This window comes from Pristis pectinata, chromosome 3 (genome assembly GCF_009764475.1).
Source record: "Pristis pectinata isolate sPriPec2 chromosome 3, sPriPec2.1.pri, whole genome shotgun sequence".
NCBI lineage: Eukaryota > Metazoa > Chordata > Chondrichthyes > Rhinopristiformes > Pristidae > Pristis > Pristis pectinata.
Window position 1 is genome coordinate 77,040,375 of NC_067407.1, and position 24,926 is coordinate 77,065,300.

A 24,926-nucleotide genomic window follows, 5' to 3' on the forward strand; every position below is an offset into this window, starting at 1 on the left:
GGGGGACTACTTCCGGGGGCATCGGCGTGCGTTGCCGGTGCCGGGTTAGAAGGAGTCGGTGCGGGGCAGTGGTGGGTGTTGTCCGGGTTGTTGTTGTTTGTGTGGTGTCGTCGTGGGTTAGGTTGTTGTTGTTTGTGTGGTGTCGTCGTGGGTTAGGTTGGTGATTTCCTCTTCCCTACAGAAGCTTTGTGTTTCCTCAGGCCTCGCTGAAGAGTTTGAGAACGCCGGGAGGAGGAGTTTTGGAGCAAACTGTGGTTGCGGCTGCGGTGTGGGGATGAGAGCAGTCAATTTATGCACAGCAAGCTCCTGTAAACAGGAGTGGGGTGGCGACCACGTCAGCTTCGGTGATTGGGTTGAGGGATGAATGTGGGCCAGAGTGTCTGGGACAGCATCCCCACGCCTTCTCTTTGAATTAGAATTGAGGGATTTTCAGGGCCACTTGAGATGGCAGAGGAGACGGTGGTTTAACGGTTCATGTGAAGGCACCACCTCCACGCCGTGTAGCAATCTGTACTGAGTGTGGTCTTACATTTTGTGCTAAAGTCTGTGAGGTGGGACTTTCCATAAGTCAAAGCCATTGATTGAGGCAGGAGTGCTGTCATGGTGGTGAGAGTGATGGGTGTGAGCTCCATTAGTTTAATAATTGTTTGTCTTGGTGTTGGCTGCTAGCTATAAACACATTCCGTTTGATTTAAAATTAGGTCTGTCTTGCTTTCTGTCAAATGTGCCTTGTGTATTGGAAAAGTAAAATGCAAATATTGGAAATCATAAATTAAAAATAAGAAAATCATGTTGTTTCTGATAACCTAATGCCAGTTATCTTTCTGTTGATGATATTTTATGATTTGCAAGGGACTTGATAATGCAATAAATATCAAATTAATTTGCTTTGGCCAGAATAGTGCAATCAGAGGATTTGGCTAACTGGGAAGGAGGGAGGGCACAGATCTCTTATTATTAAGTGGTCGATCAAAAAAGTTGAGAGATGTTGGAAACAGCACTGATTCATTTAAAGGAAATTCTTGAAAAATATGAGTAATCTTAAACCTGACAGGGACGGTGTAGCAAGCTCGGGCAAAACAAGTGACTTTGGATCAATTGTTTACAAAGTTGTGTTTTGTTAGTGCAGTATTGGCTGTGGCTCAGTTAATAACACTTGGATTTGAGTGAGAGGTTGATAGTTGAAGTTTCAGTCTAGTACAGTATTGAGAGCCTGCTGCACTGTTGGAGCTGCCATCTTTAGATGATGCATTCAGCTGAGATCCTTTCTGTAATCTTGGGTAGATCTAAAAGATCGTGTTTTGAAGAAGAGCAGGGGAGTTGTTCCCAATGTTTATCTCTCAATCAGCATTACTACAATAAAACTATAATAATCCAGAATCCTCACAACTATGGTGGTTTTCCAAACTATTAATATCCCAACATACATTTTAATTCACTTTTAATATGTTACACAATATTATAGTAAATTTTCCACTGAACCTGTTGAGTTTCAAGGGAGTGTGAGAAATGGGGCCCTGCTGATTTTTCAAGGAAATGCTGGAAACAGGGCCCCAATGAGCCAGTTGCTAAACCATCAAATTTTTTAAAAATAAAATTGGATAGTGTGTGATCAGATTTTTACTGTATTAGGGTGATATCACATTGCCATTTTTAAGGAGTCCGTTTTTTGCCAATTAGCTGTTGCATTTCCTACATTAACTATTGAAAGTACTCTGACACAAAGGAGCTTTGGAGCATCCTGAAAGGGAAGTGAAAGTCGCTGGAAAGATATGCAAGCCTTTCTGTATAGCTCCCCAACATTCAGTGTTTCTCATCTTGTCTAAGGCTCGGATTGACTGCCGTTACTCCATTAACAGTCATCTCCAAGGATAGTAGATTGTGAGCAAGATGGATCATGGTCTTTAATCATCTATCAAATTCCTGTCTTCTCATGTAAAATTTGTATTCATTAATATAACTCACAAGATGCAAGTGTGCTGCTAAACATAGATTATTTAAATTAATTTGGATTAAAGAATATTCATTTCACACACCAGTTTTTTTTTTTGCAAAATACTATCAATTTTATATACTAAAAGTGTGTTCTTTTATCTGAAGACTAAATCTGTAACTATTTGCCAAAATATCAGGCTTGTATTTTCAATGCAGTAAATGTTACCAATTATATTCTTGGTTGTTACTGATTGTCCTTTGTCTTTGATTTTCCCCTACAGACTAAAAAGCATATCAAACAAAATAAACCACTCTGCACCTTGAGCCATCACAGAACAGAGAAAAATGAAATAATCCACATATGATCCATCTTGAAAAGTTTACAGATCAATTGTGAGTTTTTTTTTAATTGCTACGTTCAGTATTAAAGTGTGGACTGGTGGAGATTTTTGAAATGTGGTCTCAGCTTTAATGAAAGAAGCACAAAAGTGTAGTTGTGCAGAGTATACCCTGTCATTTTGAGGGACAAATATTGATCTGGATACTGAGCAGAACTTGCCTGTAATGAATTACAAATGTTCAGTATTGCTAGATATGTAACAAATGGTTCATATTTTGAACAGTGATAACAGAAAATGAACTCTGGAAGGAGGCCAAACAGAGGAGGAGGAAGATTCAATAAGCCCCGTGGTGGTTCAGGAGGAGGAAGTAGAAAAGGCTCAGGCAAAGCCTGGGATGATGGGGAAGATTTCAGTTTCAGCCAAAGGCCAGCTCGCCCGACCAAGCCTCACGGTAGGGGTAGAGCTGGAGCGAGAGGTAGGGGGAGAGCTGGAGGCGGAGGCAGAGCCAGAGCCAGAACAGGAAGCAGGGCTAGTGCCCCAAATCGAAAATGCCCTGAAGAAGAGGTGAAGGAGCGTGGAGAATTCAATTTATTTGGTAATCTGGTCAGATCACAAAGGTAAGCACAGAACTTGCTTTTGATTCACTTCAGTTGAACTGATGTCATCTATTTGTGAGAGTGGCAGCTCTGACATAAAATGGTCCACTGTCATATCTTTACACAGCCATTGGGCAGAAGTATAAATCAGTGGGAGAATTTATAAGCTGTCTGAAATGTTTCCACTCCTAACATTTATCTACATCTCCAGAGCATCTGGATCCTGTTTCGACTGCAACTTTAATAGCCCTCCAAAACTGAACACAATCAGAATTCCCTCCTCTTGTAGGGAACAGACCAATGTAGCTTTATGTGCAGGCTGGGCTTTTATCATTTGAAAGGTCTGGTGACTATGGTTGAATTGTGACTCCCTGCTTTATTAATCCCTTTTATCCGGCCGAGGAAAAACATCACAGAAGTTGGACAATGAAAGTGGAAATCCCAAATAATTTAACCCAGTTGATGCTTGGACAGTTTCTAGTAGCTGTTAAAGTGTATTTCAAAATGTCTGTGAGCAATTCATCTGGCTGGTCAGTTGTTGTGAAATGGTGCTTTAGAGAGAAAACTTCCTTAAATGAAAAATAAAGATTCTAAAGTAATTTTTAGAAATATAATTACTACAGTATTGCTTTTAGTGAAATTGTTTTTGTTTGTATGACTGGAGCTAGAGGGAAAAGAACTGTTACTTTATTCAAAATAGACAGAAAGCATTTCTACTGCTTTGTAGGGTGCATCAGATGTAGTCTTGATTTGGTAATGCTTTGCTGTCCATTGACTGAACAGACAGCCTGTTTGAAAATGGTCTTCACCTCTCACGTGCAATGGACTCCTGGTGAAATTTTACACTGCCATTGATTTTCATTCCACTTCCTTTGAGAAAAAGAAACTTCAGCTGTAATAAAATGGGCATTCATTTTGCCTTTTTCTGTGCTAGTGTTGATGAGCAGTTTCTTTACCACACCAATTCCCCCTCCTCCCTGCCATTTTTGGGCACAGTTACAGTATATATAGTAAACTGATACTGTATCTTCAACTTTAGCTCATGGAATTGATGTCATGTCACTCAATGCAAATGGGGACTTTTACCATTCTCAAGCAGTGTGACCATTATTCTTAACATTAAACGTTCCTTTAAATTTGCATATTTACCATTTTTTTTAGAAAAAAGTTCCACTCCTGCATAGATTTTGAATGGACGCCTCCAACAGTGAAGTTGTATGTGCTGCATTTCAGTGATTCTTGTGACATTTTGGTAATTATTTTTCCTGTAGGTCAAACCAGTATAGCCAAAGGGGAGGCATGTTCAAAGCCAAATCTGAACCCCGCGTACCTTTGCAGACAATAAACATGACTGTTGAAAACCAGAAAGAAGTTAAGCAGCTTCTCCAAGAGCTGCAAATTCAAGAAAAGGAAGCTGCTGATGAGTAAGCTCACCATGTATTTTTTTTCCTTTTCTTTTGTTGAATGAATATTAAACTTAATTCATTTTAGCTTTCTTGTCATATTCTCATGGTGTGGGCTGAGGTTGTGGTTTAGATTCTGGCTTACTTGAACACAGTTATTGTGATTTATTTCCAGCTCAGATAATGGAAGGAAGTCACCCTGTGTAAAGTTTGGTTTATCTCATCTCAGTCTTAAATGGAAAGCTTCCATTCAACAGTATTCAGAGGCCTCAGCTGGAAGAGGTCTAAGTTATTCCAAAAAAATATTAAATGTAATTCAGAACTAGTTATCCCTAGGCTCTGGTGCAACAGCATCAGCAGAATGGAAGTTTCATTGAATAGTCAAATTGATTCGTGTAGCAGAATGTAGGTTGCTCAATATATTTCCCCACCTACATTGTGATGCAGGAAAAAAAGCACATCAGATGAATTTGTGAGGCTAAAACTTGTGAACAAAATTAGTTTACAATTAAAATTATACGCCAAAGGAAAGATGTATGGCAAGTTACACACTGTGTACAGTAATACTCCATTAATCCACTATCTGACTATTTTTAAAATCTGGATGGTTCGGCACAACATTGTGGGCCGAAGGGCCTGTTCCTGTGCTACAATGTTCTATGTTCTGTTCTATCTGGTTCACCATGTAATGTCTGTCACTCTCTCTTTCAACTCACAATGGTCCCAGATCCCACATTCCCTTTTGATTTACTGGGATCCTGGTTCCCATGTTCCTTTTATGCTCACCAGGTTCACTGGAAAGTTTTATTGTTCTACTGTGTGACATCAAAAGAAAATTAAGTGTTTTGGAGTATTGATAGGGATAACATCCTGTAATCTGGAAAATCTGCTGGATTAGTATCACGTGTCCTGAGCGTGCTGGAGTAATGGAGTTTTGCGTAATTGAAATAAAAGAAGCCCAATGCTTTTTTTTCCCCAGAACGTGCATCTTGCGCGGTGCATTCAAGATTAAGCTTTTTTTTGGATAAATTTTCATTGACCCTTTCGATAAAAGACAATCAGGCATTGTGTCACAGGTAGCCAATCTGCTCCTGATACATTCTCCATGGGTGACAAATGGCAAATGAACCTCCCCTTCAGTCACTGCTCTGTGTCACTTTCAGAAGCTGGACTAAATTTAAATGATTTAGAAAAGTCTATATAATTATCCTGTTCCAACAGCATCTAAACAAAAATCTGCCTGTAGTCAATCAAGTTGAGATAAGCAGGAGAACATGATTGCACTTTATCTAGGACTCATGCATGTGTGATTTGCTCTGTCTGTGTTTTGTAAATTCCTTGCCTTTTTAAAATTTACTTCAAAAGGGCAGTACCTGTCTTCTTGTATCTAAAACATGTTTAACATTTAGATCTATTATTTCAATATATAATCCAGAAGTCTCTGAAATGTTTAAGCTATTGTGAAAATGATTCCTTTCCCTATTTACCATCGTGTCCCCATAGTACATTTTGGGAGCAGCCAATGTATTTCTTCCAATGTATTATTGTTATTTATTTCTCTACAAATACGGTGAATTTGAAGTTTTCAGTTTCAATAAGTCTTATTTAGGATCTGATATTTTTAGCTACAAGTAAATTTAATATTAAACAAGTGTTTTGGAAAAGGGATTCTGAAGTGCTTTTGATGACATACTCAGATTATTCAGTTTTTTAATTGATTTTAATACCATACAAGCCAAGCTGTCCTTTATTATTGAGACAGGAGAGGTTGTAGATGCAGGAATCTGGAGCAAAAAAAAACTGCGGGGGCAACTCAGCGGGACAAGCAGTATCTGTGGAATCAAAGGGATAGTTGGCATTTTAGGTTGAGACCTGCATCAGGACAGTTTTTTCTCCAGAAGTGTATAATGGGTGGGTTGGGTGAAGTAGAGAAGAAAGATGCTCATGTTTAGCATAGATACTAGCATAGACAATTTGGGCTGATTGACCTTTTTCAGTGTTTTAACTTTGATGTGATTCTGTACAAAAATTGGCCACTGACAAATCCAAATTTCTCGTAGTGGTATTTGATGTCCTGTTCAGTTTCCTATTTTGTTTTTCTCCTTCCTCTTAACTTTGCAGAAACGAGGAGTCTGAAGAGGAATGTGACCTGAAGGAAGAATTAGATGACCTGGATTACAGATATGACGATCAATACTGGTCCACAAAGGAAGAGGGTTTGGCAGTAGCTGAAAACACTTTGCCAGTGTATCTTCCTGTTGATCAACAGACCGAGTTGAAGCAGCCTGAGTTCTCTCCATTTGCAGTTTGGAAGCTAACTAGGTTCATTGGAATAGGTCTTTTATGAGCCCTTGTTCGAGGTTTTGGATAGTGGCATTTTAAAGCTGTAGATTGACAATGAGAATGTGGAACTTGGTTGCTGTTTAGTGGTTGAGCAAGTGGCACAAATGTATTTGAGGGAAGCTAAGCAAGTTCAAGGGAGAAAGGAGTGAAAGAATGATGTGAAATGAAAAGTAGACAGAGGCTTGTGTGGAACATGAACACAGGAATAGACATGATGGTGCAAATAATCTGTTTCTGCACTTCAAGTTCTAAGTAAAAGAACAGTGCCTGCCTCTACACTGTTTCAGCCATATACATGCCCATAGAAAATCATTTACTTAACTCCAAAGTATAAATTGACTCCCTAACTAAGAGAACAAAATGAAAATGTGTACCGCTGTCTAATTCTTGGTTACTTATCCTGTTTTGCTTGCATATCTTATAGTTATTCCCTTCCTGGTAGAGGTGTCAAAATAGATTGATTATTGCACCACACAATGTTTTGGGACTGAGGCCAGCTCAAAGGCAATGTCTTGCCCCAAGTTTGGCCAAAATCCCAAAATGTGGTACACTTCATTCATTTAGGACGTATCCTGTTTACTTCTAATTGTAGAGTACAATAAGGAGTTTTGCCTTTTGTGTAGAAGTGGTGGCTTACACTGATGTTTACCACATCTGCTCAAAGGGAGTGCAAGCCCACGTGCAAAGTTTATCCTGCATTTTTCCGGCTGCCTTTATCCTATTGTTTGTCAATCACTTTATATCTCAAAAAAGCATTATTCAATTAAATACTACAAATTTTGGATCTACTGCAAGTTTGTCAAAGTTGTGACTAGTTTTGTTTATTTGATTGGTTGTCTACCTTCACAACTTAACCATATTTAGTACTAAAAGAAAATTCTGTTTCAGAAGGACAATTGTTCCATATATCCATTGTTAATCTTGTATTGCACCATCGAGAGATTCTTTACATATTGCAATGAATTCAGTCGGTGAGTCGTTCAGTTATGCAAAAATAACATAACTTATTTCTGCCTTAGGTATGGTTTCCATGCAGAACATTGCCTGTCAGCACTCAAAATGTTTGATGGGGATGCAGGATTATCCTTGGAATATCTGTTGCTCCAGTGCTTCAAGGAAAAATTTGGAGATGGCATCAAGGCCCCTCCCAAATATGGTAACATCAGCCTAGAGGAGTGTGCAGAGCGGAGGCAAGAAGAAGCACTTGTTCTCAGTTCCATATACGAAGGCAAATTCTCTGAAAAGATTCAGAACCAAGTTTGGACAATTGAATTGCCACTCAAGTTTCTGACGCAGAAACTTGATAAATCAAAAAGGTGTGAGACTGAAGAGTCTGAATTGAAGGCAATGAAAGGCATTTGTCAACATTACCTCAAGGGTAGATGCTGCTTTGGATCAAGGTGTAAGTTCAGGCATGAGCTTCCTGGGAACGAAGAAAGGAAAGACGACAGTCATTTGCGTTGTGACATCAGTGCAATCCTGTACATGCTTGAAATCCGTTTTCCATCTTGCAATAAATATCCATACCAGGCTCCACTGTTAGCCTTTTCTACTACCAATGACAATCTTCCACAAGCTTGCCGTTTGCATATAGCTGAATATCTCTATGGAGAAGCCTTGTTAGCAACAGAAACATCTGAACCAGTAGTCCACACTTTGATCATGTGCCTGGAAGATGAAGCAAAAATGAGCAAACTGCTCCTTGAAACCTCCCATAAATACAGCATGCCTCCTGTTACACTTTCTGTTTTGACCAAACAGGCTAACGGTGAACAAGATCATAAAATGCCTGGCAACCATCTGCTTGATCAGCAAATAACAGGTATTCTGTAAATGGACAATTCTTGAGATTTACTGTGATAATTTTTGAAATGTTTGTTTAGTGTGGAGCTAAGAAAAGTACAAGCTGCATTTTAAGGAATAGCCTGGCTGAATTTTGGGGGAGTTAACCTGTGGAATCTGTTTGTTTTTAATGAGGTGTCATAACCAAAAGATTTTTTTGAGGTGGAGAATTCCAGGAAATGAGTTTGATATGGAACCATGACAGCTAACTGCAGGAGTTTGTGGGGCCATTGAGTAGGCCAGTTTACATTTCACTTAGGCGTCAGTGATGAAAAGAATGCACTCATCCACTGTCTTTTTATAAGAATGTCCCCATTCACTTCACACCCAATGAGGTATTTTTTTTAAGAGTAGTCAATATTGTAAGGTAGGAAACGCAGCAACCAGTTTGCATACTACTTTAAAAATGGTTTCATCTAGAACCAGGTTATTCCACAAGTTACGGTAGCATAACAGTTAGCGCGACGCTATTACAGTGCCAGCGATCGGGGTTCGATTCCCGTCACTGTCTGTAAGGAGTTTGTACATTCTCCCGTGTCTGCGTGGGTTTCCTCTGGGTGCTCCAGTTTCCTCCCACATTGCAAAGATGTACGGGTAGGTTAATTTGGGTTTAAGATGGGCGGCGCGGACTCATTAGGCCGGAAGGGCCGGAAGGGCCTTTATAAAAAGACAGTGGATGAGTGCATTCTTTTCATCACTGACGCCTAAGTGAAATGTAAACTGGCCTACTCAATGGCCCCACAAACTCCTGCAGTTAGCTGTCATGGTTCCATATCAAACTCATTTCCTGGAATTCTCCACCTCAAAAAAATCTTTTGGTTATGACACCTCATTAAAAACAAACAGATTCCACAGGTTAACTCCCCCAAAATTCAGCCAGGCTATTCCTTAAAATGCAGCTTGTACTTTTCTTAGCTCCACACAAAACAAACATTTCAAAAATTTAAAAATTTGAAAATTTAAAATTTATTTAAAAATTTAAATTTAACTCTTCTGAAATTTCAACTAGCTACCCCTTAAATGAAATAGATCAGGGTTTTGGCCAGAAACAGTGACAATTCCTCCCCCACACAGATGCTGCTCGACCCACTGAGTTCCTTCAGCAAATTTTGTTGCTCCAGATTTCAGCATCTGCAGTCTCTCGTGTCTCCAAAACCAGTTTATTTAGGGTGGCACAGCTCGCTGAGTTGCTGCCTCACATCTAGCTGCACAGGTTCAGTCCTGACCTTGGATTCTGTCTGTTAAGTTTACACGTTCTCCCTGTAACTGTGTGGGTTTTCCCTGGCAGTTTCGGTCTTCTCCCGCATCCCAAAGATAAGCAGGTTGGTGGGTTAATTAACTGTTGTAAATTTCCCCTCATGTGTGGATGAGTAGTTGAATCAGAGAGCTGATGGAAATGTGTGGAGAATAACAAAGATATTAGTGTAAATGATATTAAAGATATTAGTGTTGATGGCTGATGTAGACTCTGTGGGCCTAGGGGTCTGTTTTGTGGTATACAAGTCTATGACTGTATCCATTTTCTTTGATATTGAAGGAGGCAAAATTGAGGAATACTCCCATAGGATCTCTTATGTTCGTCTAAAAACACATATAGAGCCTCAATTTAAGAAGGTAGGTTCCAAAACATAGCACCTCCATTCAGTCTCCCTGGGTATCAAACTGGGCATGTTGCTCAAATCCCTGCAGTGGGATTCGACTTTAGCCACCTAACTGGGAGGTAAGAGTGCTGTCATGCAGCCAGAGCTAATTCTTATTCTTGTTATGCCTATTGGCATTTAGTAGCTGTTGTCTTTCCAATTAAGCTAATGTTTTGCAGTTGCAGAGAAGTACGATTCCAGGAAGGAGGAAGAAGATGACAAATTGGAGGAGGCGGAAACTGAGGCTGTGGTTGTGGAAACAGAGAGTTACGTACATCTGAAGAAGAGGCAGTTGAAAAAGTATAACCGGAGCATGGAAAATACATACAGGGAAAACCAAAGACTTTGTAAACAATTTAAAGCCAAACAGGTAACTTCAGATGTGTTCCATCTTATTCTAAAGGGGGTGTTTAATATGTGATGGTTAATAATGACATGCTTTGTTTTTTTCCCCACCATTTTAAGCGCTAAGCATTTGTTTGGTAATTTTGGTTGCAAAGAGCACCTTCTGTTTATCAGAAGTCTGTTCTTCAAGAATATAAGGAATAGGAGTGGCTATTCAGGCGTTTGTGTTTACTCTTTCCTTTTAGATGGCTGATCTATCTCAGCTCTACATTCCCATTCTATTCCCATATGCTTTCATTATCTAAAATCTGTTCATCTGTCTTCAGTATATTCAACATCTGAGCAATAGTAGCGCTCTCAGATTGAAATTTTCCCTCATCCCCTCCTAAATGGCTTGCCTCCTGATTCAAAGACTGAAGTTTACTACTAGGTACCACAGCAGTGAAATCTTCCTTTCACCTTCTATCCTAAATCAAAAAACTTTTTTTTTAATGCTACCTCTATTCTAAACCCTTGTGAATTTAGGCTTCGTCTATTTGCTCCCTCTTCATTGATTAATGCTCCCCCTCCTCTAAATTTGCGTCGATGTGAAGAACTTTTGTCGCTCTCCTTCAAGGCAAGTACACTCTTCCTTAATCAGGGAGACCAAAACTCTGCACAATGGTCCAGGTACGGTCTCTGCAATGTCCTGCACAATTGCAGTAAGATTTCTTTACCCTTGTACTTTTAATCCCTTTCATATTGAAGGCTAATATACCATTTGCTGTTCTAATTCCTTTCTGTACCTGCATATGATTGTTTTCTGATTGTTGGACAAGGTCACCCAGGGCTCCCTGAATATCAATGTTTTCTGCTCTTAAACATGTATATGTTTTTTCTACCTCACAATATATTTCATCTGCCACTTTCTTGGACACTCATTTTACCTATTAGTATCCTTTTGTGGATGCTTTGATCTTCATTGCAGCTTACTTTTCCATATACCTTTTCTATTATACATAAATTTGAATATTTTATCTAAATCATTGCTATTTATTGTAAGTCACTGAAGCCCAAGCAATGTTTCTTGCAATACTCCACTTGATGTAGCCAGACAGTGACAGTTTTTTTCCAAATCTCTCTTTATTAACCAATCCTCCATCCATGCTGATTTAAATAGACAAGTTCTGCTTTCTTTTTGTTTTATTATTAACCCCTTGTCATTGTGCCAGAATCATACAGCACGGAAACAGACCCTTCAGCCCACTGATTCCATCCAACATCCATTTATGCTAATCCTGCAATGAATCCCATGCTATTCTCCTCCATATTCTCTTCAATTCCCCATAGAATTTACCACTCAGCTACAAACTAGGGGCTATTTACAGAGGGCAACTAACCTACCAACCTGCATGCCTTTGGGATGTGGAAGGAAACCGGAACACCGGGGGAATCCCATACAATTGCAGGGAGAACGTGCAAACTCCATACAAACAGCACTGGAGGTCAGGATTGAACCTGGATCATTGGAGCTTTGAGGCAGCAATTCTACTGGTTGCACCACTGTACCACCCAAGTGGGAATGTACCAGCCCTGTACCTGAGGCATCTCTTTAAAGATCACCTATATCTTTGTTTAAGTTTCACTTCTCAATTTTTGGGTCCATTTTACCCTAGTCAGGCCCTCTTTTTACCTATTGAAGTTATCCCTCTTCCATTTAAGAAACTCTCATTAGGTACATCTTTGTAGTTCTCTCTGGCTAATCTAAAGCATATAATATGGAGTTTATATTTCCTTCTTGGAAACCAGATACAGGAATGTTTTCTTTCTCATTGAGTTGAGGCAGATGTGTGAACTTTCAGATCCAATTCTTGTATGGTACCTTCAAGAAAACATCATTTAATATCTAGATACTGTACATCTGTTGGCTTTCCTCCTTGTCTATCCTGCTAGTTACAACCTCTAGGAACACTTAACATTTTCCAGACTTCTCCTACAGTATATTTTCTTTCAATCAAATTCATGGTCTTCCTGCAATGCATTTTAAAATCATTCATTCTCAGATTTGCTGTCCTTATTTTAATCAAAAATGTTTTTGTTTTAATTTAATGCTATATTTAATTTCTTTTGTTGGCCACCCTTGGATTACTTATCCCTACAAGTTTTTGTTCTTTAAGGGACTGTAAATTTGTTAAGAATTATGAATTATTTCTTTAGAGTTTGCTATTGGTTATCTGCATCATATATATTAATCTAGTGCCTTGTTTGATCCAAGGCCCTGATTTTAGATTATCTGCAGTTTGAGAGTAATTTAGTTAAAATGTTATCAGATGAAGATTGCTATGCCTTTGCCACACGTTTGTTATCAACTCTATTTCATTGCACAATACTTGATCTAAAATCCTCCTTTCCCTTGTTGGCTCTTCAATTCACTCATTAAAAAAAATCTTAAATGCATTTCCATGAATTTGTCCTCCCTGCCTTTATTGTAAATTTGGATTGGCCAGTTAATATGAAGATTAAATTCATTGCTTGTTCACTGTTTTGCTTAATTTATACACAGCTCTTTTTTTGACTTGTGCTATGTCTGATACTTCAGTCCATAAACTAATCTCACCAATATTTTCCACCCCATGTGACTTCTCAGTTTCACTCAAACCGATTCTTAATTTCCTGAGATCTTTTGTCTTTCTTCCATTCTTTAATATCAGTGCTAATTCCACATTCCCACGCTATTCTCCCCACCCACCCACCACTCTCCCACTGCTAGACTTTATTTTCGCTACCTCTTCTAGAAGTAAAAAAACATTCCTGGAAAATTTTGTACCAGCTTTGACCATTCTACAAATACAGTGCAGTAATGAGATTAGATTAAACCCATTATTTCTATGTCCAATCATTTGATATTGAGTGAATTTTATACCTTTTGGATTTAATGTCCTTAAACCTTTATTTCTTTTCTCTGATATTTCCATTTTTGCTAGTCTCTTGTTCTGTTCTTTCTTGACTGTTCTTTATTAAAATTGCTCTAATCTGTTCTACAGACTTGACACTTCTCTTACTGCTCTAAAGCTAATTGCACTTTCCTGAATCCACCTACCTCTACCTATTTGATTAGGTTAAAACTCTATCATTCCTATTGTATGGAACATAAATGCTTCATGAATTTGTATTGCAAACAGCAAATTGAGGCAAATGCAAATCCTGCAATAATATCCAAGATCTGGAACACACTACATGTAATGGAGGTGGCATAAGATTTATAGAGTTATACAGTGCAGAAACAGGCCCTTTGGTCTAACTCCTCCATGCTGACCAAATTGTTTACCTGAGCTAGTCCTGTTTACCTGCATTTGGCCCATGTCCTTCTAATCCTTTCCTATCCTTGTATCTCTCTAAATGTCTATTAAACCTGCCTCTACCACTTTGTATGGCAGCTCGTTCCACCTACCCACCACTCTCAGTGTGGAAAAATTGTGACCCTTGGATCACCTTTGAATCTTTCCCCTCTCACCTTAAATCTATGCCCTCTGGTTTTAGACTCCCCAACCTCGGAGGAAGACTGACCATTCTCCTTATCTATGCCTCTCATGATTTTATGTACATTTGAGGTCACTCCTCAGCCTCTGACTCTCCAGGGAACAAAGCCCCTGCCTATCCAGTTTCTCCAGTCCCCATAACATCCTTGTGAATCTTTTCTGCACCCTTTCTAGCTTAATGACATCCTTCCTATAGCTAAGCAACCATAACTGCATACAATACTCCAAATATGGTCTCATCAACATCTTGTAACATGTCCCAACTCTTGTACTCAATGACATTGTGCTCAATTGGGCAGGTGTGGTAGTGTAGCAGTTAGCATAATGCTATTACAGTGCCAATGACCTGGGTTCAATTCCGGTCACTGTCATTAAGTGAGTTTGTACGTTGTCCCTGTGTCTGCGTGGGTTTCCTCCAGGTGCTCTGGTTTACTCCCACATTCCACAGATGTACAGGTTAGGAAGTTGTGGGCATGCTATGTTGGCGACAGAACACTCTACACAACAGATGCATTTCACTTGTGTGTTTCGATGTACATGTGACTAATAAAGAAATCTTATCTTAAATTTCATCAGAACTTCTAGAAGGTAAATTGGCAAGTACCTGAAGAAGACTAATTTTCAGGGTTATGTTTTTGAAACCAAATTGGATAAGTCTTTTAAAGGATCTTGGGGGTATGACAGGTGAATTCCTGCTTCTGTGCTGTAAGAATCTATAAGTTACATTATGAGCTGAACCTGTGGTGAAATTGGAGGAGATAATGAAGATGGAAGTAGATAGTGATGGTGAGGATATGCTATTTGGAAGGTCAGAAAAGTCAGGTGGGATATCGGTTAGGGAGGGTTGGATTTGGCATTTGTTGAATAGAAAATGCTCTAGGTGTTAAAGACATTGGGCTTGGTTTTTCCAATATTCAGTCTGAGGAAGCAACTTGTTATTCCATATTGATATCACATGGACATTAAGCGGTATCAGAGGCAATGATCTTCTAAGAGTTGGTAGTGAGTTAGAAGTGTGTATTGTTAATGTACATATGTAACCTTGTGTTGTGCTTTTGGATGAGGTTGCAAAGGACCAAGAATAAAATTGGGAGGGGGCTGAGGATAGATCCTTGGGGAACTCCAGAATTAACTAGAAGTGGACAGAGAATTATGTTTAAAATTATGAAAAGATGAGAAGCAGATAGTTTCCACAAGTGTAGTAATCAGGTACATGGGCTTAATAAAAGGGGTTTGGAGGGAAGGCTGCTGAAATATCCATACGGAATTATAAGACTAGAGTTCACCTCCAGGTTTAGTATTGAGGCAGAAACTATGTCAAGACTCAGGACCTGAGTGATCAGTTGAATGAAGGAATTGAATTGAAAGGAAAGGATATGAGAACAGGACAGATAAATCTAGTCAAAAGTATTGACGTGGTTGGGTGAATGGTCTGCTTCTGTGTTAGAACATCTGTGTTTTCACGTATCATCTTTAAGATTTATAGTCTGAGGCATATTCACATCCTCATTTTTACAGTCTTCCAAACGTTACCAGTTGATGTTGCAAGAGAGAAAGAAACTCCCAGCCTTTGATGCAAGAGACAATATCTTGGATATGCTGAGTAAGGCCCAGGTGCTGGTGGTGAGTGGCATGACAGGGTAAGTTCAGCGGATGTTGGATCTGACTTCAAATTCTAATGTTGTCAAATTAACACCTTTAAATTATTAGACATTTGAATAAATGAGCCACCAGAAAATAGTGAGTTACTGTGGTCCTGAAGGAGTAGCTGCAATGTCCATTATCTTAAACCTAATTAAATTGGGCTGCATTGGAAAAACGTGAATATAACTTAATTACCTATAGTAAGATGGAATATATTCCACTACCCTGGATGGATGCAGCAGCAACAGTTGTCAACTGGGCATCATCCAAGGTGAAAGTTCACTTGATTGATGACTTGCCCACCATCATAAACATCCATTCCTCCCATCACTTGTACATCCGCCTATTATCCACATGATGCATTGCAGCAATTTCCAAGGTTTCTTCAAAACTTTCCAGGTCCCCTCCATCTCCTACTTAAAAGGAGAAGGGCATCGGGTGCATGGGAACATAGCATCCCCAAAACCCCATCTATGTTGCCTCTCTGTGACTGCTGAACCAGGATCTCAGAGCCTCTTACCTACCAGGAACGTGGGAGCACCTTCATCAGCCCAACTGCAGCATTGTAAGCTGCCTTCTCAAAGGGAACTAGATATGCATAGCAAATGCTGGCCTTGCTAGTGCCGAAATGATAGACTATGACCATTTTTGGCAAGTATCCTTTGTTTCTCGTTGGATGTCAGGGAGAATGTTAACTGTATGCAACTATAGGGCAAGATAACTTCACTGGATTTTTTAAAGAAAAAATCAGATAATGGCATCCCTATCAAATGTTTATATCACAGTTTCTGCCTACTGTATTTATTTTGTTCTGGGTTTTAACTTGTGAACATTTAGGATGGCAGTTATTAGTACTTTAAATCATTGAAGCAATGGGAAGTACTTGGTGCTAACAATGAGCAATAATTTAATGTAAATGCTGCATTGGAATTAATAAAATTATTTTTTTGATTTTTGGACAGTTTGAAATTTCTTCAAGCTGCAAATGATTCCAAGCTGCTTAAATCTCTATTCAAATGTTCGTGTGTGTAGTGGGTGACATTTACATGTACATCCTCAAAATGTATGACAGATATGAAAAGCAGAATTTTTTTTCTCCAAAATCCCACAGGTGTGGAAAGACAACCCAAATTCCTCAGTTTATCTTGGATGACTCCCTCAATGGTCTTCCAGGAGAAGTTGCAAACATCATCTGTACTCAACCTCGAAGAATCTCTGCCATTTCTGTGGCCGAGCGTGTAGCTAAAGAGCGGACCGAGAGGCTGGGAGAAAGTGTAGGATACCAGATTAGACTTGAAAGTGTGAAGGTTGGTCTATGTTTACCAAATAATTAATACTTAAAAACACAAGATGATCTTTCTTGTTGTTGCAAGATAGGGTGAAGCTCTTTTGCTGATTTCTTTGGTCAGGTGGCACTATGGATCATGATCTTTCCTGGATCAAGTGCTGCTGCTCTGTGGATCCATAGTCAGACAAATAATTAATACATGCACAGTTTTGAACAAACTAATATTTAAAGATACCCCCTATATTCAAAGCATTGATAAAATTTGGCCAATTTGTCTTCTGCAGAACAATCACTTCCTAGAAGTACTCCTATCATTGTTCAATGCTTCATGTAACCACCAAAATGAAAGCTGGTCAAAAGTTTGTTGTAACCTCTGGTTCAATCTTGGGATCTCCAGGTAAATGCTTTAGCTAATACATTCTCCATTTCCTAGGATTCTAACTGGCACTTCTGTTAACGTATTATCGGCTGATTCTTTCCCTCCCCATTGAAGCTTTAATTGAGTGACTTCAAATATCTTTCCTCAAACCCCGATTAGATATGTGATGCTCTTGACTCTTGGCTTTTTGTTACCTTATAGGAAGGAGGAGAGTTTAATGCCACGTTTGTTGTGCATTCAGTAATGTTTCCGATTAGTAACTTCATAAATGATTGGCATTTCCTTAAGGACCGTGATAAGATTTTACTGCTACCTTGAGTTCAGATGTACCTTTAAATATAAATTTGTTCAAAACTGTACATTAATTAGTTGCTTCACTATTATCACTCATTAGTTTTTTTTAAAACAAAAATTTTACACTTTTGCTTTTTATTCATTTTCCTCTGCTCTTAATATTTTTGTATCATTTTAAATTAACCACATGGATTTACCACATCCAATCTCAGTCATAATCTATTATGCATTTGAATGAGATTCACTTTTGAAATGCCTGTTTTCTGGACTATAAACCTTAATCTACTGTAATTGTGTCTCATTCAGGATTAGACATCTGCAGATTTGCATTCTATTAAACTTTGGTTGAATGGGCACTTTTTTTAATTAACGTGCCAAGTTAAACACAAGAAATATTTCTACAGTAATGCCAAGATACTTTCAAAAGTCTTCCTGTGATAATTTACTTCCATTCATTACTTCTATCTCAAGTACTAACTTTCTTAGTAATTTGTATATTATTAGTATTTTAATTTGTATTTTATATTCAGTCTTAATCCTTCTGTAAATCTCTTGCTGCATTCTTATGCTACTCATCCTTGTGTTTATATTAACAGCAGATTTGTTCAGAATGCAGTTACACTTTACAATTAATTAAACAATAGAGTGCAGCATTAATCTCTGAACCTCCCCTTCCCCCCCCCACCCCTTTTTGTAACCCTACCCACTCAACTTTATACATTCCCACTGATTACTTTGGTTAACAAACTAAGTTCTCTATTTCTACTCGGTTGATTTTACTTTAGTTGGACTAAAGTTTACTGAAAATTTTAACTAAAATAAGTTGTAGGAGCACTTGTGTCTACTTTGTCTGCAGTTTCTTCAAATAAATCAAGAAGACTTCGCTCTTACTCTTGCTGTTTCTTATTATATGGTTGTGAAGATATTCTTCCATCGTGATAGTATAGGTTTTATTACGTTTACTAATAATTGATGTTGAACCAATATAGTAACTGTCTTGGCTGTTTTTGTTTCCTCTATAATGTTAAAGCTACAAGTAGTAGTTGCTTTACTTTTTCATTAGTCTCAATAATGCTTAAAATCTGTTTGCAATGAAGGTATTTATAAACACAATTGCAGCAAGTCTGATTCCTTGCTACTCAATGCTTCTGGAAAACATCCATTTAATGTTTCAACCAGCAGTGTATTATGCATTATTTCCATTGCCACATGTGCTTTCATTGCTGTTCTTTGAGTTACAACTTACTTTGTAACTAACTGTAAAGTGCTTTTGGACATGCTAAGGTTCTGAAAGACTTTACACAAATGTAAGTCTTTCACTTACTATGATTGCAGAGGCTCCCTTGTTCTGCATATGAAGCTTATTTTCATCTTCAGCAATCTCTATCCACTCCTAAATCCACTTCAGTTTTTTCTTTTATGTTTGTGTACTACTTAAATTTACTCCGATATTTTGCCCAATTTTTCCTTCAGTATTTTCCTATTCATTCAATTTAGAGATGGCTTATTGAATTAACTTTTATTTTGTTTCTGTATATAACAGTTTATTGTTTTAGAAGTGTTTGAGTTGTCCTCAGTGGAGATGTGTTACAGCAACATTTCCCAGTTAATTTCTTGTAATTATTCCCTCATTGTTTAAGATTGTGTTTAAATAATAAGGGAATAATTACAAAAAATTGGAATCTTTGTGTATATATTTGCCATTGCTTCAGTGACCTCAAATAAGCATTGCATATTCACATTTATTTAATAGAGTTTTATTTTCAGTCCTCCTCGACCAGGTTGCTTTACTGTACTGCAGGAGTGCTACTCAGGCGCCTAGAGGCAGATCCAGATCTTCAAGGCGTGTCTCACGTTATTGTGGATGAAGTTCATGAAAGAACGGAGGAAAGGTAATTTTGTGTAAAACTCTAAAGCTGGGGCCACTTTGTAGTGACTTTCAATGCAGTGGTAGTGCTGGGTGTCATCAAGTAGAAAATAAGTTAATTTAAGAAAGGCAACCATATTGAGTTTTAAAGCCACTGGACTTGAGGGGAGAAGGTGCTGGGAATTAGAAACCGCAATGAAACTTGATGTTGGGAGGCAATTATGCATGCAGGAAAGAAAAGTTTGCAGGAGCTTTGGCCCGAGCAGCAGTGGCAGAGTAATGAGAGATGAAAACACTTGCAATAGATGGAGAGAAAAGAAGAATTTTGGGGCTTGAATGTAGCGAAGATGTTTTCACTTGTGAGCCAAACATACACTCAGGTCTGCACTCGCAAGGTAACTACCAAGGAATCCAACAGAGAATTCTTGGGGTTGGACACTCCTCAGAGAATAGTAAGAATGCAAAGTTTAAAAGCTGAGAATGTAAGGAGAAGTGTGTGACAAGGAGAAAAAAAACTGGAGAATGCACTGAGGATTTGATGAAAGAGGATGGGTTGTGGGTTTGTGGGTCATGAATGCTAGTGTCCCATCTCCATAGTGTAAATTCTACGCAGTTATAGTAGGATCACATGTCAGACACCGTATTTTTTTTTTCTGATTTCCAGTCTAGTGTACGTCCTCAGGGCATTAGATATTATGTGTTGATTTTATTTTTTATTGACAATATTAGATCCATTGCCTGGATTTTGACCTCTAAAGCACAGCAGGTTTACTGCAAAGGTTGACCTTCATCATATTTGAATTTAGTCTCTGTGCTGCCAAATGTGGGAATACAGTAAAACTCCATTAATCTGGAGCATGCTCAGGATTTGGTCATGACAGACTAGCAGATTTACCAGATTATCAGAGGTTATTTTTATTAATATTTAAATACCCTTCTGAGTCACTTTAAAAGATCTTACGCGGTAAGATTTCAGTGAACCCAGTAAATTTAAAGAGAACATGGTAAACAGAACCCAGTAAGTTTCAAGGGAAGGCAACCAACAGAATCAAGTGAATTTAAAATGGGGCATGATAATCCGGGGCCCCAGCAAGTGGCAGGGGCTGGTGGGGGCCAGGGACCAGTTGAATGGTCGGGGAGCACAGTGGCCAGGGTCCCAGTGAGTAAGGAGGGAGCATAAGGACTGGGGCTCTGGGAGTGGAAAGTGCAAACATCATGTGGTGAGCAAGATGCCGAAGTGTCAGGATTTCCAAATGGTCGGATGGCAGGTTAATGGAGTTTTACTGTAGTCCAAAGCTCTGCCCATCTGGACCACTGCCTCACCAAACCTATCCAGTGTCAGTCAAAGGAATTGCATTCCAATTTGGCAGCTGCTCATCTCCAGCAGCAGTCTTGGGTACCTCCACTTTAGCTTTAGACCCATTCTCAATTGTTCCATTTCTTATCTAACTCCAGTGGTGATGGTAGGTCTTGACTTTCAAGTTGCAGTTCTAAGGACCTACCCTGTCTACATGTGGATGCTTTCAAGCTGAGTTATCTACTTCCTCCCAGTTCTCTGTGACCTGTGTATGTTGTGATATCTCCCAAAGACTCTGGATCTTGTACAACAGTAAAAGAAAGACCATCTGGCTTAGTGATGAAGTATATAGTTAAGAAAAGGGAGCCCCAAAATTCTGCTTGAACAATATACCTTTCTTTGCTCTCTAGGAATACGTCTGGCATGTGTCGCCAGAAAGTTGGGGGCTGACTGTGTTGCAAAACATTGGCTCCAAATCCACATTGTAACTGTGAAACTCTGGTGGTGCCAGCTTTGTAACAGCAGCTAACTGCAGTGATTCAGTTAGACTTGAAGGAATCGGTTCAAAACTATCAAAGATGAAATCTATTTAAAGAACGTAACTTCATACATTGAGCCATGGTGCAGCAGAGCCAGGAGTCATAATTTATCAGATTCATCAATTGGATAATTTGGGCAGATAAATGGAGGGTGCGGTTCACTCTGCTTCACTGCCCCATTAAGAAGGAAATTTCTATCCAACTTGCTTTTTCGAAAATGCAACGTATTTATAATGAAAAACCTGGAGAAACTATTTCCTCTGGTGTGCAAGTCATGAAAAAGGGAACATAATCTTCACATTGGAGTCAGGCCATTTAGGAAGGAAATCAGGATGTATCTTCCAGAGAACTTAGAAATACTTCCAGCAAAGGGCTGTGGCAATCGGAGCTTTTTGGACTGAGGGGATAGGTTTGTCTTTGGGTAAGGACGTCAAGGCATATGAAGTTAAGGTGCATATCAGCTGCAATCTAGTTGAAGGGCAGAGCCAATCTGAGAGGAAAAAATTCCCTCTTGCTAAAATTGTTCCGTGCTGTAATAAGCAAAGACAAACAGAACCAAGGAGCTTACAACAAGCACTTTATTTTTCTTTTGCTAGTGGAAGTGAGGGATACAAAGAAAGAGTAGACAGTGTAACCTGAGCTCTGCATTGATCCTCACTCAAAGATTCAAATGCCAGGGTCCCTCTTTTATACTTAAAACAAAGAAGCCTACATGCTAAGTTTCACATACCAAGCTATCCTAACGATTTTTTTTTCTTAATGATTTACTCCTTCCTTCATTATCCATTATTTTCTTATCTTTAAGCACCTTGTAACCCAGCAGCAGTTTATCATGATACAATTTGAAGCCACAGACAGCTCCATGCTCCAAGGGTAACCACTTATCGCAACCATCTCGCAAAGGCAAGGGATACTCCTTTAACTAACTACATCTTTGATTTACACGAGACACCTGGACATAATGCATCTCTACTATGGTCACGCCGTGGTTAGGCCACAGCAGCTGAACAACATTAACCCTTACATTCTCAGTTACTTTTACAATCTCCGTTCCTGCTGCTAAGAAATAGCACGGAATTAACATGGATGTGTATTGAAGTGAGAGTTACCATGCGTAGTATGAATTATCTCTCAAGGTATGAACTAGTGATACAAAAAGATTCCATCTATTGGATAACGTAATACTTTCACAATTCATTGCCTGCTTTGTTGCTGGTAGTCTTTGTTGAAGTAAATGTAAACTGATTGAAATATCATTGGGTAGATTTTAGAACTGTATTACAGGACCTGTTAAAGATTCAAGAAGATGAATCTCCATGACTGCAGAGACACAATTACACACACATTTCCATTCTGATATTTTTGAGATTAACTATTGCTTTTCAGTTTCTGTGTACACAATATAAATGAGTTTTAACTTTAATCTACATTGATATATTGACAGTGATTTCTTACTGTTGGTGTTGAAGGATCTAATACTGTCTCGACATGATATACGTATCATCTTAATGAGCGCAACTTTGAATGCACAGCTGTTCACAGAGTACTTCAATATGTGCCCATGTCTTCATATCCCAGGTAGGGCTTAATCCATGTAATGTAAACAGTTGTTTTATAAAGCTGACCCTCATTGAAGGTTACAGGAGCATCACATTAATGTAATATACAATATATGAATTATTTATTTAACTTGAGAAAACATTTATGAATAGTATTATTGTGGGGATCTTGGTCTTCATATTATGTTATTAGTTACAAGGCTTTCTGCCTATGTAATACCATAATGTGAATAATTGAAGCTGTGAGCATGGCAACATTTAAGAATAATTTAGATGCATAGCTGCAGGAAAAGCATGATATGAGAATGGGGATAAGTAGGCATGTGGGGTTAGGAATACTGCTCATGGAAAAGCATCAATGTGAACTGGGTAGGACGAACATCCCACCATCTGTGCAACATACAAAATTAGATCTGCAGAAGAATTGGATTCAAACAAATTGTTTGAAATGTTTTTTGCAGATGTGTAGATAGAGTCTAACATTACAAGCAGAAGGCACTTGCCTCCAAGCAGAATGTTCATCTCACTTGTGACTTTGAAGGCAAAATCTGTGTTGCAGTATGGGAAGTGTTGCAGATAAAATCTGAGGGACTCACCTTTCTGAGGGTCTGTCCGTTAGTGCTTATTACTCTTTAAACCTGTAGATATCAGCGTATTGTCAAAGAATATGTAAAATATTTTTCAAATTTATGTTCATTACCTTCATTAAATTGAGGAAGTAAAATGCTGTCACAATATGAAAATCAAAATTGGATTTTGCTGTTTTAGGGCATACTTTCCCAGTGGATCAATATTTCTTGGAAGATGCACTTGCACGGACAAGGTAAGACTCAATTCTGTTATATCAGAGTGCTTCAACTGATTATGAACCGTGCTATCTTCTACCACAGACCACACACGTGAACTTAACTGTAATTTTAGCAGTTCAGGAGTGTAATGACAAGACTTGGGCAGGTCGTTTGCCCATTTTACCTTTGGCAGATAATGTGGATAAAGTCTCTTTTTGGGGAAAGATCTGACCTTGACAAACTGCATACCTGCAGTGGTGCTATGTTAACAAGTCTTTTTCAGACACATTTATCTTCCTTTAAGACGTGCACAATGAGTGCTCTACTCTACTTAAACCCATAGGAATGGATGTAACTTTTATTCATTTAAGAACAAATCCAATGCATTCAACTCCCTACAGTATTTCACAAGAATACTAATAAAGCAGCATAAAGAAAGAGCTTGCATTTAAAAAAAGCTTGCATTGTAGCTTTGAAGTGGAGTCATAATGGTAATGTAGGAAACATGACAGGCAATTTACACTCAGGAATGAACAACAAACTATTGAAGAAATCATTTGTCTTTTTTTAAAGAGGTTCAATGAAAGATAAGTATTAGCTAGGATATGCAGGGAACTCCTGTACTTTTCATCAAAGTTGTGCCATGGGATTTGCTTTTATATTCACTTAAGACGGTGGATGGATGGAGCCTCAAGTTTACTATCTCATCAAAAGATGGCACCTTTGTCAGAGCAGCACAGCCTCAGTGCTAATTAGACGACAAGTAACCAATTTCCCCACAGCTTCCTCAGTGAGGCTCTATTTTTTTTTTGTTCTACTCCACGCCCAAATCTTTGCTGAATGTGCAGGAATGGTTAGTTGGAAGTCCCTCTTGTAAAGAAAAGTGTTTAACATCAACTTTCTAACAGAGAAACCAAATAGTAACAGTCTTCTCTCAGATAGTTGTGAAGGTATTGTGTGAAATAAGTTACAGGAATCTTAATCCATTTCCCAACAGTATGAGGCAACGGTGCAGAAGTGCCAATCAACAAGAGAAAGATTTTGCACATACACAGTGCTTTGAACACAGGAAAAGGGCTCAAGGCATGTCACAGGCTTATGGGAAATCAGCTGATCAAGGGAGAATTAGGAGACCTTGACCAAAAGTTTGGTCAAAGAGGTGAAGTTTAAGGAAGGCCTGAAAGAGTAGGAAGTGAAGTTTGTGGAAGGAATACAGTGAAGTGCAGCCAAAAACATTGGAACCATTGGTGTGGTGAAGAGACTGGGGTGAGAGCAATGGATTTGGAGCGGAGGGCAGTGGAGGTGCAG

At 38.7% G+C, this 24,926-nt stretch overlaps 1 protein-coding gene across 7 annotated transcripts in view; it reads left to right on the forward strand.

The window, feature by feature from the left end:
* The window catches only part of dhx57 (DEAH (Asp-Glu-Ala-Asp/His) box polypeptide 57), a 95,500-nt gene that overhangs the window by 33,315 nt on the left and 37,259 nt on the right, over nucleotides 1-24,926 (forward strand). For 2 of the 7 annotated variants that reach the window (XM_052011728.1, XM_052011727.1), the window contains exons 2-12: nucleotides 2,217-2,328; nucleotides 2,559-2,893; nucleotides 4,144-4,296; nucleotides 6,397-6,597; nucleotides 7,638-8,440; nucleotides 10,280-10,470; nucleotides 15,482-15,603; nucleotides 16,719-16,914; nucleotides 19,336-19,460; nucleotides 22,716-22,849; nucleotides 23,599-23,653. In XM_052011728.1, coding sequence (XP_051867688.1) covers nucleotides 2,571-2,893; nucleotides 4,144-4,296; nucleotides 6,397-6,597; nucleotides 7,638-8,440; nucleotides 10,280-10,470; nucleotides 15,482-15,603; nucleotides 16,719-16,914; nucleotides 19,336-19,460; nucleotides 22,716-22,849; nucleotides 23,599-23,653 — 2,303 coding nt within the window. In that variant the 5' untranslated portion in view covers nucleotides 2,217-2,328; nucleotides 2,559-2,570. Of the gene's footprint in view, nucleotides 1-15; nucleotides 72-112; nucleotides 157-1,828; nucleotides 1,936-2,216; nucleotides 2,329-2,558; nucleotides 2,894-4,143; nucleotides 4,297-6,396; nucleotides 6,598-7,637; nucleotides 8,441-10,279; nucleotides 10,471-15,481; nucleotides 15,604-16,718; nucleotides 16,915-19,335; nucleotides 19,461-22,715; nucleotides 22,850-23,598; nucleotides 23,654-24,926 lie in introns of those variants that run through there. The other 5 variants (XM_052011731.1, XM_052011724.1, XM_052011729.1 and 2 more) reach the window with 5 other exon arrangements.